At 50.4% G+C, this 19,132-nt stretch overlaps 1 protein-coding gene across 2 annotated transcripts in view; it reads right to left on the bottom strand.

Annotated features, from left to right (window-relative positions):
- The window catches only part of FHIP1A (FHF complex subunit HOOK interacting protein 1A), a 297,133-nt gene that overhangs the window by 5,603 nt on the left and 272,398 nt on the right, over positions 1 to 19,132 (bottom strand). For both annotated transcript variants that reach the window (XM_040251457.1, XM_040251458.1), the window contains 4 exons: positions 13,876 to 14,066; positions 11,030 to 12,157; positions 1,403 to 1,581; positions 832 to 970 (listed from right to left, as the gene is read on the bottom strand). In XM_040251457.1, coding sequence (XP_040107391.1) covers positions 832 to 970; positions 1,403 to 1,581; positions 11,030 to 12,157; positions 13,876 to 14,066 — 1,637 coding nt within the window. The remainder of the gene's footprint in view (positions 1 to 831; positions 971 to 1,402; positions 1,582 to 11,029; positions 12,158 to 13,875; positions 14,067 to 19,132) is intronic.

Raw genomic sequence — 19,132 nt, forward strand, 5'->3', positions numbered from 1 at the left:
AGAGACAGCTACCCGGGGGCCAGGGCACGCCGTCAGAGGGCGGGGCCTTCCCAGCTTCCCTGGTGGTGTGACACTGCTCTGGATTACTTTGCTGCATCCCACTCCGCATCTTGTTTCTCATCACGTTCTTTAGCCTGGACTGCCAGCCACAGAGAAGCCGGACTTATCTCAAGGGAGATGAACAGAAGCTGGCTCAGTAAGAGAGACAGCTGTTGTCAAATCTGTGTGACCAGAGCTTAATCAAGGCTGGGCAGCCTTTCCCCAGGCCCAGTGGCCAGCAGGAGTCCTCGGGTTCCTGTGCCACCGACCTGATCGGCCAGCCCTCCAGAGCCCATGGAAAGGCATCTTGGAAGGTTTAAGGTGCACATAAACTTTACTTCTCTTGCTCCAGATGAATGGCTTTCCTCTTCTGGAGCCCTGAAGCACATTCATTTGGGGCTCAAAAGTCTCTGAAAACATAATAAAATGGATGCCCTCCTTGGGACCGACCAGACAATGTGCACATAAGGCTTCTTTCTGGCCCACATGTGCCAAGTCATTTATTCTAGAAACAGCTCCCACATCAGTCCTGCCCACAACGACCCTAGGTTAGGAACACAAATGCCTTGCTAGACCCTCCAAAGTGGGACCAGGGTGCGTATGGGTGGAGCAGACCTTCCTTTTGGTTTAAAGACACTCAGGGTAAAAACGGAAATCTTTCCTGAGATTTTTTTTTTTTTTTTTGAGGTGCTTTTAACATCCAGGAGCTGGTGCAGCACCCAGGACCCCAAGTCAGAAAGCTGGGGGAACAGGAGCCGCTGACAGGGAGGGACAGGGGAGGACCCCGCTGACCTTTGGTGGGTGTCTCGGGGCTCGGATCGGAGAGGTCCACGCGGAAGAGCAGGTATTGCTGGGCTTGTATGAGGAGGCCAGGGAAGTCTCTCTCCACGGAGGCAAACTGTTCAATCTTATTCTTCACTGACGCGAGGACCTGTCAAAACCAGCAGTAATGACGCTAATACTTCAGCACGGAGTTCCGCTCTGCGTTATCGGGACATCTGTCAGGCACAGCCCCCCACTGCAGGAACACGGGGTTTTAACTGCCTGGGTGTTCTGGGGGGAATGGCGCTCTCAAAACATCAAATCAAACAAGTTGTCTAGGATGATCCACACAACCAGCGTGAAAGGACTGGGCTGGAGAGCAAATGAGAACAGGGGAGAGGGCAGGACTGGGGGAGGGCCGGGGCCCTGCCTCAGCCGCCCCTCTGCCTCGGCAGCAAGTGTGCACAGGCACGCGGGGCGGGGCGGGGCGGGGCGGGGCCTGTGCATCAGCCGGCCTCTGGCAGCAGGCGTGCGCAGGGCAGGGGCAGGGCGGGGCCTGGGGCAGGGGCAGGGCGGGGCCTGGGGCCGGGCCGGGCGGTACCTGGTACAGGGAGCGCACGCTGGGCTGGAAGACCATGTTGGTGTTGAGCAGGAAGGAGCGCAAGAGGGGCTGCGGGTAGCTGGCCAGCTGTGTGATGATGCCGATGAGCAGCAAGTTCACGTGCAGCGAGTTCTCCAGCATGTTTTCCAGCTTGGACAAGACGACGCTGATGAACGGGCCTGCGGAAGGACATGAGGCTCAGGGCCGGCTGAGCGCGGGGCCGTCTCTTCTGAAGACCAAGGCGTCAGGGGGACCACCAAGGGGCCGCTGGAGGCAAATCCAGTTCAGACAAGCGCGGCTGAGGTGACCAGGTCGCCTGGTGCCAAAGCACGAGACAAGAACCACCGCCCCGAGAACAAAGCAGAAACCCGTGCTTTGGGAGCTAGTATTTTGACTCTGTGAGCAGTTTTAATACTTGAAAAATTATCATGAACCTTAGAAAAAATGACCAGTGATTTAATTTTTAAAACCGAACTGTACTTTTCATACTATTTCTGTATCTCTTGGGGCTGCCAATGCTTTAAGACGTGGCACTCTTCCTTCCCTGATGGTGCATGCTATAGCCAACAATGCCCAGACTGTGGCCCACCAGGCTCCTCTGCCCATGCAATTCTCCAGGCAAGAACACTGCAGTGGGTTGCCATCCCCTTCTGCAGTGGATGTGCCCCACCCAGGAATCCAACCCATCTCTCCTGTGTCTCCTGCATTCCAGGCAGGTTCTTCACCCTCTGAGCCATCAGAGAAGCTCTCATGCTATAGGGTGTCACCCAATCAGCGGCCACCAAAAGTTTAAGTAACAAAGTCTTCCTGTTGTTACAAACTATGCTTACCAACAGCAGCATGGGGGGGGGCGGCACTGTCCATCCCCCACAAGCACCAGAGAAAGGCTTGCCAATATCACCATATGGAAGGACTGATGGACAAGACTGTACTCCCAATGCAGAGGGCCCAGGTTCTATCCCTGGTCAGGGAACTAGATCCCTCCTACCATAATTAAGACCCAGCGCAGCCAAATAAATAAAATTTTTTTTTTTTTAAGAGAAAATGAGAAGTGAAGGAGGCCTTGGCTGTAATTTTAGAGGCACACCTTAAAGTTGCGGAGGGGAGGGACTCAGGGCTCAGTTTGGGGAACTGGAGTCTGGTGTGTCCAAGTTTCCTTAAACAAAAAATTCCCTGAGACTGTAAAAGCAGTTAAAAAAAAAAAGACAAAAAGAAGCTTCAACTAACTGGGTCACTAGAAAAATAAGATGCTTTCCATCTGAGTTGATTGAAGACAAGGAAAATCCAGAAAACAAATCTGGCATTAATAAAATTACTTGAAGATGTTTTCCATTTTCACCATAAAAGTGGTCCATTAAGGAAAATCAATGAGAATTTTCTATTTCCCCCAGTGGAGCTATTGACGATGCCTCTAAACCATGGCATGTTTTTGACAAAAACACATAACCCCCGATGAATAAACATACCTTGTGAACATTTCACCAACATTAATATGGGTTTAATGCTGGGAGGGATTGGGGGCAGGAGGAAAAGGGGACGACAGAGGATGAGATGGCTGGATGGCATCACTGACTCGATGGATGTGGGTTTGGGTGAACTCCGGGAGTTGGTGATGGACAGGGAGGCCTAGCGTGCTGTGATTCATGGGGTCGCAAAGAGTCAGACATGACTGAGCAACTGAACTGAACTGAACAAAAACATACTCCATCACAAGGTGCTTCATTCAGAAGCCTTGGTAGTGGGAGAGGGTAAACCTTTGTAAGAAGGCAGATGCTGTCTATGAAAAATGAAAAGCAAACCTAAGCCTCTTCCCCACGCGGGCAATTAAGAGAGTACTGGCAATTGTAGTTTCTGCCACTGCAAACACAGATGCTGTCTCTAAGGCACCTTACAGCCCAGGAGAGACAGCTTGCATCTGAGTCAGACTGGCCCCAACTTCCCCTTCCCTGAGAGGGGGCAGAGCTCCTGAGTCACTTTTCATGACACAGGGAGGTCAATGAATTCTTCGAATAGAGAGCCCCTGCTTGCAAAACAAAGCTGGGAGAGATTGCCAAACACACTCAGAAACTCTGGATTTCAACACCACTATGACAGCATCTTGATGGGGTTCCACCAAGAACCCCCAAATGTCACCAGCAGCTCTACTTAATTCTAGTCCTCCAGGCAACATCTGCCAGGGGAAGGCTGCTGTCCTCACTCCCCAACCCCGACCTGGGCTCACACCCACCCCGACCCCGCTCCCCTGCAGTCCCTGGGACTCAGCATCTGTTTCCTTCCAGAGGAACAGAGACAGGTGACTCGGGTGACACTTGGGTGGGAAGAATCTCCTATAAAACATATCTCCTTGGACTCCCTTGGTGGTGCAGTCAATAGGAATCGACACGCCACGAATAAACGTGCCTTATAAAGGTTTCACCAACATTAATACGAGTTTAACAAGACATCCTCCACCACAAGGCGCTCCACTCAGAAGCCTTGGTAGTGGGAGAGGGCAAGCCCAGGGCTCACGTGTTTGAGCCTTGGTCCGGGAAGACCCTACTCGCTGTAGGGCAGCAGCCTGTGCTCTAGAGCTGCGGAGCCACAATACAGGCTGCAGCTGCTGCAGCCCGCATGCCTGGAGCCCAGGCTGCGAAGTGAGAGAGTCCGCCGCACCACAGCGAAGAGGAGCCCCTGCTCTCTGCAACGAGAGCGAGCCTGCGCGGCAATGAGGACCCAGTGCGGCCAAAAATAAAGCAGTTAAAAACCATCTCCTTAACGAGAGCCCTCAACCTCCCGGCCATCCTACACACAGAAAAGCCGCAGGGTCCAGCACAGCTGTCAGGGAGGACCCCAGCCTGCCACCACGCCTGGGAGAGTCCGCGTCATCACCGTCTCACTTGGACAACAGAGCATCAGGCCAAGGTCAGCAGACTGTCATTATAATCCACTAACCCCATTAACTACAGCTTCTTAGGCACATGCAATAAGAAGCATATACTAAATCCTTTCAAGGTCCTGTTTGATTCTAGCACTTTAAAAAAACCCTGAGTGAAATGCAGGAGGAAGGGGAAATGGGCAAGCAGCTGAAAATGAGAAAACTCGGTTACAGCTCAGAAGGCCCCCGGGAATGTGGGAATGAGCCACCGTGGGAATGAGGGTGTATGTTTCCCCTTCTAGGAGACAGATTAACTTCACACCCATAAAATACTGAATTTTCAGAACAACGGATGATACGCCATTCCCTTCTCTCCCCTCAGGCCCTCTTCCCCTGCTTCAGCGACCCCCACCCTGACCGGTGCTTCCTACCTCCAAGAGCCGCCACCCTCATTCTGAGCCTCAGCTCCGCCCACGCCCCCTGGGAACCACCTCCCAACACAGACCGTCACCTCCACCTCCCCTGCCAGCACTGCCTGAGGTCGGTCTCCTCACTTGTCTGGTGCTCAGCAACAGTTTTTCTATTTTAATAAAGATTAAAATGATTTAAAATTTTTCTTCTTCCTAGAGTACAGGGGGATAAAATAAAGAATAGGCCTCCTGCCAGAGGCAACTCCTGTTAACAGATCCAAGTGCATTCTTCCAGCAATGTTTCATGTATATAATAAACTATAATAATTGAGTTATCATTAAAAACATCAGTCACTTATTATGTCCCAGGCAGTGTTGTAAGCACTCTTCATGTATTGACTTACTTAAATATTCACAACAACCCTACAAAGTGTGTGTATTGTTGAGTTGGTCAAAAAAGTTCACCTGGGTTTTTCCACAAGCTGTGACCCAATCGAACTTTTTGGCCAACCCAATATTTATCCCCAGGCTGGAGTCCCTGCGGTCGCAAGACTTGGACACAACTTAGCAGCTAAACCACCACCTCCAAAGACGATGCAGAAGGTCACGTGCACAGTGAGTAAATGGGGTCTCAACTGTCATTCAGGCCATCTGTTGCCAGTGTTGATACTCGTAACCAACACACTCTCCTGCTTCCCAGGTGGGAGCATGTGTGTGCGTTTGTCTGTGTGTGTCTACCTCCTGGCGCTTTTTTAAAATAAATGATAAGATGACAACACTGTCTACACACTGTTCAGCCTCTCGCTTTTGCGCTGCACTGTTTAGGCCGTATCACCACGCGCAGAGCCATCCTGTCCACTCACAAGACATCCGGTTGCCATGGGTGTGACAGGAGCAAAACAGTCCCCTCCTGGTGGACGCTTGGGCGACTTCTATTGTAAGTAACGCTGCAAAGAGCATCTCTGTGTACGCCTCTCCACCCATCGTGTGACCACAGCTGTGAAGACGCTGCTGGAGACACTATCACTCCTGCATTCTGAATCCAGATACAATGACAAGTCTCTTAGTTGGATCTTCCTGGCACCAGCCTCTCCTCACTCCAGTGCTCTCTCCACAGTCTTCAGGACTGGCCTTTCCAAACAGGAATCCGGTCACCACACTCACCCACTCTGACAGGGAGTCTTCAGGGCCTGGAGCACAAGCCTCCACTCCTCAGCATGGCCTGAGGGCTGAGTCAGCGTACCCCAGGCTTGGGGCTTCCTCTCTGCTCCTGAGATCCAGGCCTTGTCACCCCCCATGTGGTGGCAGGCTCCTTCTCTTCACCTGCTGTTTCCCCTGCCTGACTGTCGTTCTCAGCTGCTTGTACCCAGAAGCTTCTCTTCTCTATGGCCCCCCTCTGTGAAGCCTTTCCCACTCCCCGCACTGGACCCCCATAGGATTCGGATACTATGACTAATAACCCATTTCTCACGAACAGCGTACACTTCTTTGTTGATGTCTCCTCTGAAAGTCTACGAATCCCTTCATTTCTGTGTCCTTAGCACAGAGTATCAGGGGATTGATCAAAGATTGCTGAATGCATGAATAAATAAAATAAATGAGATAAATGAAATGGAATGCTTTGATTTAGCTGAGTAGTAAATTCATTTCTACAGAAATTAGGATTCCATGGAGAGTGCATGGTAAGTCACTTCACTCATGTCCGCCTTTTTATGACCCCATGGACTGTAGCTCTCCAGTCTCCTCTGCCCATGGGATTCTCCAGGCAAGAATACTGGCATGAGTTGCCATTTCCTCCTCCAGATCTTCCCAACCCAGGGGTTGAACCCATATCACCTGCAGCTCCGTACTGCAGGCAGATTCTTTACCACTGAGCCACCAGGGAAGCAAGCCCTCCATGGAAAGAGGGGAGTTAAACCAAATGCTGCAGAACAAACTCAGAAGTTTGGACATGACAAAGTTCACATACATGGAGAGAGAAAAGCAGCTGAACAAGGTTCAAAGGAGGAAACAGGCGAGGTTTTAGTTAAAATTACCTGCTAAGTCACTTCAGTCGTGTCCGACTCTGTGCGACCCCATAGACAGCAGCCCACCAGGCTCCCCCGTCCCTGGGATTCTCCAGGCAAGAACACTGGAGTGGGCTGCCATTTCCTTCTCCAATGCATGAAAGTGAAAAGTGAAAGTGAAGTCACTCAGTCGTGTCCGACCCTCAGCAAACCCCATGGACTGCAGCCTTCCAAGCTCCTCCACCCAGGGATTCCCCAGGCAAAAGTACTACCTATATGTATCCAAATCTCAGATTATGGTTTATTGATCTTCAGGATACCATATTCAAAATATTGATGTTATTTAATATGTGATGTATTCGTGTGTGTGTGTGTGTTTTTGGTCCTAAGCTAACTGTGTGGATCACAACAAACTGTGGGAAATTCTTCAAGAGATGGGACTACCAGACCACCTCACCTGCCTCCTGAGAAACCTGTATGCAGCTCAAGAAGCAACAGTTAGAACCGGACATGGAACAATGGACTGGTTCCAAATTGAGAAAGGAGTACGTCAAGGCTGTATAGTGTCACCCTGCTTATTTAACTTCTATGCAGAGTACAACATGTGAAATGTCAGGCTAGATGAAGCACAAGTTGGAATCAAGATTATTGGGAGAAATATCAATAATCAGATACGCAGATGACACCACCCTTATGGCAGAAAGCAGAAAGGAATTAAACAGCCTCTTGATGAAAGTGAAAGAGGAGAGTGAAAAAGCTGGCTTAAAACTCAACATTTAAAAAACTAAGATCATGGCATCCAGTCCCATCACTTCATGGCAGAGAGATGGAGAAACAATGGCAACAATGACAGACTTTATTTTCTTGGGCTCCAAAATCACTGCAGTCAGTGACTACAGCCATGAAATCAAAAGATGCTTGCTCCTTGGAAGAAAAGCTATGACACCCTAGATAGTATGTTAAAAAGCAGAGACACTACTTTACCAACAAAGGTTCCTCTAGTCAAAGCTATGGTTTTTCCAGTAGTCACGTATGGATGTAAAAGTTGGACCATAAAGAAGGCTGAGCGCTGAAGAATTGATGCTTTCTAACTATGGTGCTGGAAGAGACTCTTGAGAGTCCCTTGGACTACAAGGAGATCAAACCAGTCAATCCTAATGGAAATCAGTCCTCAGTATTCACTGGAAGGACTGATGTTGAAGCTGAAACTCCAATACTTTGGCCACCTGACTCAAACAGCCCACTCACTGGAAAAGACCCTAATGCTGGGAAAGATTGAAAGCAGGAGGAGAAGGGGATGACAGAGGACGAGATGGTTGGCTGGCATCACTGACTTAATGGACATGAGTTTGAGCAAGCTCCAGGAGATGGTGAAGGACAGGGAAGCCTGGTGTGTTACAATCCATGGGGCTGCAAAGAGTTGGACACGACTGAGTGGCGGAACAACAATACTTTGTTTTGTCAATTTACTTAGTGCCCAGGGATGAAGCTCCTTTGTCAGAAGGCTAGTATTCTAAAGAGCAGTCTTTACTAGCAGTGGGTAGCCCTGCTGTCCTGGAGAACACAGCAGGCAAACTGGAAGTGCTGCTGAACGAGAGCAGATGGGGTACCCGGAGGGCAGAGCTGGTGTTAGCTCTGTCCTTCCTCCCACCAAACTCCGCCTCACCCTCAGCGGGTCAGAGCCCCCATGCTCCCCACCCTCCCATCATCAACTGGGAAAAGCCAGATTATCTAATCCTTTTTACTTATGATTGACTGATTGAATTTTAATTAAAACCCATTTACACTGAAATCTTATCTCAACTAGAACTTCAAACCTTTTAATTGTGGAATTAAAAGCCCTCTCCCTGTTTCAATAAATTTTCAGCCATCAGTAAATAGATGAAGAAATGTTGGAGGTGGTGGAAGAGCGCGCTGAGATCATGTCAGCCAACCTGGGTGGACCCGAAGATGCTATGACTTCATGTAATGGGTGATCCAAGCAGGCGGGAAGGGAGCGTGGTCCTTCCCCACCAAGCTGTCCCCTCCTGGCCGGGGAAGGACAAGCCTCGAGGCTGCTGGGGGCTGCCTGTGGCTACAGTAATGACACAGCCCACCCTCCACCCCCAGGGTCACGTCCAGTTGTCCCAGGGTTAGGACACCAAGGCCACCTGGCTAAAGTGCCAGGGTCAGGGGGCCCCAGAGGCCCGACTCCAAGGCCGGTCTGTCCCTCTGGGATGCTGGCTCCTTCAGGCCCCTCTCCTCTAACTGAACACCTTTCAGGGGTCCCACCTCAGCTGCCCCCAGGCCTGAGGAACCTCCTGCTGTGCTGGTTCCCTCTATGCCATGATTTCCAGATTCAGGCTGTAGGAGCAGGACCCTGTAGGGCCTTCCCAGGACAGACCTCCCCCATGTCTCCTGCCTGCCTCTTGTCTGCAGAGAAACTCTAGCCAAAGGAAAAATTAGTCAGAAAGCTGCAAGAGCAAAGGAAAATAGTCAAGCAAGACAAAATAAAAATACTTTATCTGTTAAACAAAATCAAGGACCTTTAGTTCCTCTTCAAAGGCTACAGACAATATTCTAAGCGATGTCCTGTGAGCTGTTTTGCAGATGTTTTGCAGCTGTTTTTCAAACCCCCACCAGATAGGAGAAGTTAACCACATGATGACCAGACTCTGGCCATGACCTAAGCTATCACAGTTCTGAGAACTGGCCTCAAAGTAACAGGAACAAGCCACCCCTGGAACTGAAGATTAACTGTACTGAAAACAACCAGGACAATGCTGGTCAGACTGCTGCCAGACTAAGTTCAAGACGACTGTCAGAGCTGACAGTGCCTGTTCTGCACGCAGCCCCCCCTCCACCTGTGCACACCCGAAGCTCCCCTTTAAAAGCTCCTGCCCCCCGATCAGCAGTGGGGAGTTGGCTTTTGGACATGAGTCCACCTTCTCCCCAGTTGTCAGCCTCATGAATAAAGTAGTCTTTCTTTTCCTACCAACACGTCTCTCAAGTATTAGCTTTCAACCAGTGAGCAGCCAAATCTGACTTTGGTAATAATATTACTTGGCTTATAATTTAATAATTCTGCCATAATTCCTCGCCCCAAGCCACTTACCTGATACTCTAGCCTAGCCCTTTGCCTCTTCCATGATTTCTACCCACTGTTAGGGGTGTATCACTGGAACACACCCATTCTTTTATTAGAGTGATGCGTTTACGTGGATCTACTCTACTCATGTTTGGATGAAGATTTTGTGATTAATTGAAATGAGTTTCCAGGCATGACTAACATGACTAGTTTCCAGTGGCCTGTGCTGTCTGTATACAGCCACACTGACTCAAGGGGTGTTTTGAGCACCTTCTGTATGCTCTGTCCACTGCTCAGGACTAGACATAGTGCAGACCAAGCCAACAACTGTGCCCTCATGAAGGAAATTGGAATTGTTTTTTAAAACAATTAACATATAAAACATATAAAAACAAATGCTAAGGAGAAAAGTAAGTTACGACTAGAGGAGGAGAAGGGGATAACAGAGGAGGATATGGTAGGATGGCATCACTGACTCAATGGACATGAGTTTGAGCAAGCTCCAGGAGATGGTGAAGGACAGGGAAGCCTGGCGTGCTGCAGTCCATGGGGTAGCAAAGAGTCAGGCACAACAGCGACTGAACACCAAAGAAGAAAGGAGGCTGTTAAATAATGAGACTAGACTTCTTGTGTGGTTTAGTGAGTCTTCTGGGGGAAGAACTGATGCTTTTGAGCTGTGGTGTGGAGGACTCTTGAGAGTCCCTTGGACTGCAAGGAGATCCAACCAGTCCATCCTAAAGGAGATCAGTCTTGGGTGCTCTTTGGAAGGAATGATGCTAAAGCTGAAACTCCAGTACTTTGGCCACCTCATGCGAAGAGTTGACTCATTGGAAAAGACTCTGATGCTGGGAGGGATTGGAGGCAGGAGGAGAAGGGGATGACAGAGGATGAGATGGCTGGATGGCATCACTGACACAATGGACGTGAGTTTGAGTGAACTCCTGGAATTGGTGATGGACAGGGAGGCCTGGCGTGCTGCAATTCATGGAGTCACAAAGAGTCGAACACGACTGAGCTACTGAACTGAACTGGCTTCTCAAGAGAAGTTACTCAATGGCAAAATATAACCTCTAATTTGCTTGGGGGGTGGGCGGGGAAAAAGACAATCATTGCAAGATGATAAAATAAGATAAATATGAAACCACCCCTCCCCGCTCCTTACAAAAATACTTCCACCCCTCTGGTAGGTAAACTGATAATGCTCCTTACCTGCACCTACCTCACTCCTCTGATGCAATACGTACAAGTACTTTCAAAAGCAGAAACCACAAAGCAATCTGAGGGTGTCACCTGTGAACGGGGTGCTCTGTGTCCTTGCAGGACGGTGACTGGCAAAGGCGGTGTCATCTCGCGCTCCGAATGGGGATGGCGGGGTCTCTGGGTGGGGAGCCTCCGCTATGAAAGAGTCAAAGTCATCCTCCTCCTCTGGGTCCTTCTTCCCCTCTTCTTCCTCTCCCCCTTGGCTCTCGTCTCTCTCCCCCTCTGGCTCCTTTGTGACCAGCAAGGCATCTGGTGAGGAGAGATCCCGCTCCATCAGGCCCTCGGTGCTGGAACCCAGCTCTTTAATGATCTGGTCGTACTGGGCCATGAAGTCTTCACCCTCGGGGACTGCCGCTGTCAGCTGGGCACTGGGCTCCGCCTCAGGGCTGGGGGCTGCTGACTCGGGGGCTGGCTCTGGGGAGGCCTCAGGCTCGCTGGCTGGTGCTGGGTCCCAGGATGCTCTGTGAAGCACGGCCGAATCGTCCCGGCTACGTTCCTCCTCCGAATCCATCTCTGGCTCAGGGCCAGGCAGGGGGCCATTGTTCAGGGCAGCACCCTGGACCTGGATCTGGGCTGGGGGCCTCACGGAGTCCTCCTGCGAACCACACGCGTCTTCAGCATCCTTCTCAGCACACAGCCTGTACACCATCACATCGTCCTGGAAGTCAGACTCCTCGATGTAGGCCCCTTTGAAGAGCAGGATGGCATTCTTCTTCATCTCCTGGATGTGTTTGGGAGGGTCCACGGGGGCCGGGGGACCGGCGTTCTCAGCATCCTCATACGGCCCGGGGGAGCCCCCGCCGGTCCCCGAGGAGATCCCGGTGTCGTAGCTGTCGTCCCACTCCAGCTCCGTGTGGCTCTTCTCCTTCCCGGGAGCCAGTGGGGGCCCGGTCGTCCCGGGGACCTGCTGTGGAAGCCGGAGCACAGGGGAGGCGGCGCCAGGGGCCCTCTCCTCCGGCGGGCCCAGGCAGAATGCCTCGGGGTCGGGGGAGTCTCCGTCGTACAGGGCGGACCACACGCGGCAGTCCTGCATACAGCAGAGGATGTTGGAGTGGGCCTCCCAGAGGTACTGCAGGTAGCTGATGTCCAGGGCTTTGCCATACTCCACGATGCAGGCCGACGGCGGGAAGGCCTCGGGGAGCGGCTGCTCTGTGGGCCCTGCCCCAGGAGACACACCAGTCAGAACGGCTGCAGCCCTGCGGGGCCCGCCGAGACCCTGTCCCCCCAGCCACTGTGGGTCTAAAGATTTCTGACCATGATTCTCAAAGAACGAACAACGGTTACAGTTTTAGGCAGAAAAGATAAAACCAGAAACTCTACCCTCATAGAAGATACAAAACCAATCTGGCCATCACCAGCGGAAGTCCGTTACTGGGTGTCAGCCTTTAGAGAAATGTGAGCCAATGATGGCGCCCTCTCACGCTGTTGGGAGGATTAAGGGAAGCAGTATTTCCAATATGGCACCTGCCATAAAGCAGGTAATAATTTAAAAGATTCTGCTTTGACTCTAAAGTAGAAAGCCTATATAAGCCGTGAACTTGGAAAACAGATTTTCTCTAGAAAACCCTGGGTTTTTTGAGAAGGCTGTTAATTCATTCTGCCATCCTGAGAATTACTGGGAGTTTTATGTTCCAAGTAGTGTCTTGCGATAAAGTTTCATATTCACTACCAAAATAGCCCCTTTAACCTCAGAATGATACACTGACTACTTTTGATGTTAAAAGCTCTCAACCATGTAACTGAAATAGCTATGCAAACATGTGCACTGAAGGTTACATTTCCTTTAGGGAAAAAATGGACTCGGACAAGGGCAAACACAAATTCTACTGTTTCGTAAAACATCTACCAGCCAGCAGGCGCTTTATCAGTGCTGTCAAATTTAATCCTCACAAGCCTATGTGAAGACTTCATCTCCATTTACAGATGAAGAAATTGAGGCTCAGAGACAAAGATCACCCAAGAGCCAGTGGCAGGGCCACAAGTCAAGCCACAAGCCCTGCTCCCTACCTCCCCAAGTCAAGGTCAACTCACGTCAGCCTCTCTCCTTATTTCGTCCAAGCCTCTGCATTATCTAAAATAAGGGCTAACTCTACCTTAGCTATGGCCGACTCCAACCCCCAGCCCCATGTTGTTTTAAAAAGACGTGCAAATACAACACACCTCATACTTGTACCCTGAGGATGCTACTAGAAAGCCTAGTGAAAACTGAGGTCTGGGGACACAGACTGGCTGAGAGCTGGGCACATCAGTGAATACTTATTACAACTGTAAGAAGCAGAAAAGGACCCCTGGCTAGTCAGTCATAAAAGAAACAGGGCTCACTGCAGCGTTTCCTGCCTGCCAGGAGAGATGGAATCTGGTATCCTTCTGTTTATAGGATGATTACTAGAGAGGGCTGCCTGGCAGGCTGGGACCCGGGACCCTGTGCTTCAGTGCTTACACCTGGACATGCATCTCCTCCTCCCCTCCACTGACAGAATACAAGGAAGCTATAAGGAACTAAAAATAACTGCATGCATGCACAGATGGGGCAAATTATGGAAAACAGCACACAAAAAGGCCAGAACTGAACTGCCACTCCCCCAGCACCAGAAGCAAAAGCAGGGCACCGAGCCTGATCCCAGCGAACAGCACCACCAAGGGGGTCGGCAGCCCACCTAAGCCACCCCTCTGACCCCATCTATCGGTCCACCCCCACCCTCACCCCGTTTAAGGAACCAGCTTGGCCCCCGGCTTGGGAGCAAGCAAGGGCATCTGTTTCTTGTTCTTGGGCTGCAGCAAGAGGCCCGGGAAAGCCCTGCCTGAATTCCTCCCCTGGCCTCTTGTCAGTTTCTATCGCTTAAAGGGTCAGGGATGCAGGCAGGCAACACCCCTACCTGGGCTATCATGCGTGCACTTTGACCAGAGAATATAATCCCTCTCCTGGTTTCCAAGTGTCAGGGTGATCCCGCTGGAGCAACAGACGGGGGTCAGGGCGAGCAGCTTGGCCGCAGACACAGAGTAACAGTCTCTCTCCTTCACAGCCCACCTCTGACTCAGCATCATGTGATTGCAAGGGATCAGATACCTGGAAGACAAAAAGGGCTGCGTTCAGTGTCTGCAGGTCCATTCCCGTGATCAGGGGGGCTCATCCTTTCTGCACCTTCACTCCAGCCCCCTGGGCTCACTCCTGAGCTTCAAGCTTGTCAAGGGCTGCTTTTTTCTGACAGCAGATCTAAGGGCCTTCACGGTGTAACGTCCCCAAACTTCCCCTCTCTTAATGGCTGTGCTGCCCCTCTGCGCCCCGGGTCTTTGCCTCGGCTGTCACCTCTCTCTGAAGCATGCTTCCCCCACCCCTGCCAGTCACCTGCCTTGTCATCCTGCAAACTCCAACTTCAGTGTCACTTTCTCCAGGAAGGCATCTGGGCTTCCCATTCCAAGATGGAGACACCCTCTCCCTCCACTACGCTCACGGCCCTCTGCTAAGGAACTGCCATCAGAATCACAACTGTTTTGGTGTCTGCCTTCTCAACATGATGTGCTACCAGAAGCAGCACCTCCTTTAAGAGTTCTGCCTCATGATCCCATGGGCAGTGCTCAGAGTGGGCGCCAGATGACAGCAGCTGCATGAAAAGGCAAAGACCTATCAGAGTGCCAGCCTCCTCTCCTGTTCTCCCGTAGGGCCATGAGAATAACTGGTGCCACAGTGTTCTGGCAGCAGTTCCAAAGGGGCTGTATGTAAGGGTGGGGGGTGTCCCCACACCACCAAGCAAGCAGTGCTCCAGGCTGAAGGTGTCCTTTGGTTCAACTCAAGTCTGGCACTGTCTGCTCGGAGGTGGCAGTGGAGCCCACGGGCTGAGGGTTTGGTCCTACAAGACTTCCCAACACATACACACACGTCAAATGTCAGTCACAAGTCCAGGCTGTCACCTGTGCTCCTGCGGCCCCAACAACCACCTCTTGGTTTGATCAATTTGCTAGAGCAGTGCACAGAATTTGGAGGCTTTTTTGTAATATAACTTATTAATTTTATATTGGAGCGACAGTTTCCAGTGGACAGCAAAGGGACTCAGCCAGATATATGCACGTGTTCATTCTCCCGCAATTCCCGTTCCATCCAGGCTGCTACATAACACTGAGCAGAGTGCCCTGCGTTATACAGTAGGTCCTGGCTGGTTCAGTTCAGTTCAGTTCAGTCGCTCAGTCGTGTCCAACTCTTTGCGACCCCATGAACTGCAGCACGCCAGGCCTCCCTGTCCATCACCAACTCCCGGAGTCCACCCAAACTTATGTCCATTGAGTCGGTGATGCCATCCAGCCATCTCATCCTCTGTCGTCCCCTTCTCCTCCTGCCCCCAATCCCTCCCAGCATCAGGGTCTTTTCAAATGAGTCAGCTCTTCGCATGAGGTGGCCAAAGTATTGGAGTTTCAGCCTCAACATCAGTCCTTCCAATGAACCCCCAGGACTGATCTCCTTTAGGATGGACCCACTTAAAATACAGCAGTGTGTACCTGTCCATCCCAAACTCCCTAACTATTCCCCTCTCCACCTAAGTTTCTTCTCTAAATCTGTGAGTCTGTTTCTGTTTTGTAAATAAAGAACTCAGAGACACATTACTTACTAGGTCACTGGTTTGTTAGGAAAGGATGTAACTCAGGAACAGTCGGATGGAGAGATGCAGGGGGGCAGCAGTGGGGGAGGCTATGGAGGTTCCGTGTCATCTCCCGGCCCCTCTCCCAGCACCTCCACCAACGGGAGGCTCTCCAAACCCAGCGGTTGTGGGGCTTCATGGAGGTTTCACTACAGTCATGGCTAATTGAATCACTGACCATTTGCACTTAATTCAACCTTCTCCTCTCCCCGGATATGAGGGGCTCAGAAGAAAAAGGACAAAGACCAAACATGTATTTCTTCTTATGAACCACAACATCACAGTGGCCCAGGGCTCAGCACGGAGCTCTGGGCCCCGTTTCCAACACTTTTGGGGAGTGGGCAACAAAGCATCCCAGGATCATCACACGGCTGGAGACAAGGAAATGTGGGCAGTCGTTTCTGACACACTCGGCGCACACTGGCAGGCTGCGAGGCTGGAATCAAGCGTGTTTCAGTGGCTTCCTTTCCTAACAGGGAGAAAGATCACGCTGTTTGTTGAAACAAAGATGGAACAAACCGGACGGAAGCCTCACGGCCAGAGCCGAGTGCCCCACGTTTGTGCGGGAGCCAATTCCAGAGACCCCGAGCCCTGAGGCGGACAACCGCAATCTTCAATAAACCTGCATGGTTTTGTTTCTGTATTTAGCTTTCGAGAGAGAGGCAGTACAGAGGAAAACAAGGGTGATTAAGGATTCAGAGGAAAAGATAAAAGTACAACTTCCAGGGTACGTCCCGAGGCCAGTAAACATTGAGCTGTCTCCCACAGCTCCCGCGGATCCACAAGAGGAAAACCTACGTCTGCATTAATGACTGACCTGCTGCAAATGCCTGAGTCAAGGAGGAAAAGAGATTTCATTCTCTTCGCAGCACGTGCTGTGAAGACACTTTGGTCTTTAAAACACTCATGGTATGAGACGACAAGCTTGCCGCCGAACCTTCAGTTATCAAAGAATATCAAGGACTTCCTTGGTGCCCCAGTGGTTCCCACCGCAGGGGCCCTGGATTCGTCCTTTGGTCAGGAAATGAAATCCCACATGCCACAGGCAATCAAATAAGTAACAGAAATACAAATAAAGACATATACATAAATCCTTAAATTGTGCTAAGTCACTTCAGCCATGTCTGACTCTTTGTGACCCTATGGACTGTAGCCAGGCCTGTCCATGGGATTCCCCAGGCAAGAATACTGGAGAGGGTTACCCTGCCCTCCTCCAGGGGATCTTTCCAACCCAGAGATCCAACCCAGGTCTCTTATGTTCCCTACACTGGCAGGTGGGTTCTTTACCTCTAGTGCTGCTACCTTTAATTAGTAAATCAAATTATGCCTCACTCAACGCAAACCTTAGCTAGACTGCCAAGTAAGGGAGACGCAGTCTCCCCTCCCCACACTCATAGGCACACAACACACACAGACAGCTGAGCCTAAACCCCCATCGCTAAGATCCAGACACACCCCGCGTGTCTGACGCAGCAGTATTTACCTGCAAGTGCAGGTGCATGGAACTCAGAGGGTCTAAGAACAAACAGGAAACAGGAGAGGCAGTGTGGGAAACGGGCCCGTCTATCCTCATCCTTAGCCCAGTCTTGGGGATGTGTGCCTGAGTCCTACTGGAGAGGAAACAGATCCTATAGGCAGAAAATGAAAGAGCTGTTTTCTTGAGGATATCGGTGAGAGGAGACGCTCTGTGGACCAAGAGTGATGCAAAGGAGAGAAGCCTTCTTCTGGCCCCAAGGACACACAGGGAGGGCTGCTGGTCCAGCCCTCGTGCCCTCCATAGCCCCTGAGCCCTCTCAGGAGCGGGGACATGGCAGGCGCCAAGGGAGGCAGCACCGATCAAGGGCTCGTGGCAACTGCACTAGGGCACAGACTTGTGCGGGAGCCCGTGGGAGACCCCACCCTTGGGCTCCCACAGAACTGACAGCTGATGCTTCACAGGGGGCCATGGTCTTAGACAAGGGGCAGGAGGGCGGGTAAGAGCCAGGGAAACCTGTCCTGTGGTTGCTGATGCGAACTCTTCTGCCGTCACAGGAGAGAGAGGCCCGGGGAAATTCACATTATACAGAATTTATATTGTATCCTTATTCTCATCATTAATTATTTAAGAAACAACCTGCTTCGATGCTTTTATATACTGCAGGAACTTGATGACTGCTTACAGCTCAAACCAAGCATATTTCGTGATTTAAGTTGATATACATAGATTTCTACTCTTTATTTGAAGAAGTAAAAGAAAAAAAAAAAAAACAGACCAGTGGATCAAACCTAATAGAGCTATTTATCAAATATCACTGGTGGGTAGCTTGGAATTATATTAGAATAAATAGTGATTGGGAATTTGCAACTTTGCAAATACACACTTTCAGTAGAAACTAAGAACTTTCTTCTGAGTAAATCAAATAAAGGGATGCCGCAGTGGTTGAAGGAGAGGGTTCTATACAATTAGAAATTGGAGAGTCAACCCAAATGAATAACACCCCTGCATTTAAAGCAGGACTTCTACCACTGTGCTTCTATAATGAAGGACTATCCCAGAGAGAAGCGTGGGGGGACCACACACCAACACCCGTCTGCCCTCAGTTACAGAGAGAGACTAGAAACAGAATGGAGTCAGATGTTCCCCAAACGTCACCCGTCAGGATTAACTGGCTGATGACAGCAGGAAGATCACTTGGGAAACTTCGTACAGATGTCTGGCATCAAAGTATCTTTTCATTTCAACTATATTTGCCTGCAGTGGGATTTTATTTAAGTTCAGGAAGCAATAAATATTACACAATCGAAAACTAACAAATGGCTTTAGAGGCTCAGGTTATTCAAAGCCATCCCAATACAGCAGGAAAAAAACTATTTCCTACACTGTCCTCCCTTTTTTCATTATCTCCCTAGCCCTCTGCAACCCTGGGTCCATGTTCTGTGTTATTGGATATCACTCGTTAAAATAAATCATCATCACTTCTGAAACAATTCAGTGACAACCGATCAATAACAGAGCATACACACTGCCTGCTGCTACACTGACAATAAAAACAAACAAAGCAGTCGGGTATGAGGAAGGAAGCAAGATGCGTCTTAGGAGATGATGACCACCTCAGTATGCACCAACGGGCACAAATCTTAAAAGCAACGTGAGTGAATTTCAAAAAGCTCCTTTGTTTTTCAAAGAGGTTTTGGCCGTATTTCTCCTATTCACCGTACCCTAGGTTGGCTTCTCTTCCCCTGCTCCTCCAGAAACCTAATGCTCACATAAGATGGGAATGTTCCTGAAGTGAACAGACAGCTTCTCTTTGAGCAAAACGGTTTCTACCTGAACACAAAAGGTGATGCCGTTCATAAACCTCACAAAGGACCAGCACTTGTGAAAGAAAAACCCCAGCCAGAATATTCAGAAATGGCATTCCGGGTATTAAGCAATCCAGTGGTGCCTAAGCTGGGAAGTGTCCCGAACACGGGGTGGTGGGGGTGGGGGGGGGCGGGGCGTGTAATCTGGGGGGGGGCGGGG

This window comes from Oryx dammah, unplaced genomic scaffold (genome assembly GCF_014754425.2).
Source record: "Oryx dammah isolate SB20612 unplaced genomic scaffold, SCBI_Odam_1.1 HiC_scaffold_12, whole genome shotgun sequence".
NCBI lineage: Eukaryota > Metazoa > Chordata > Mammalia > Artiodactyla > Bovidae > Oryx > Oryx dammah.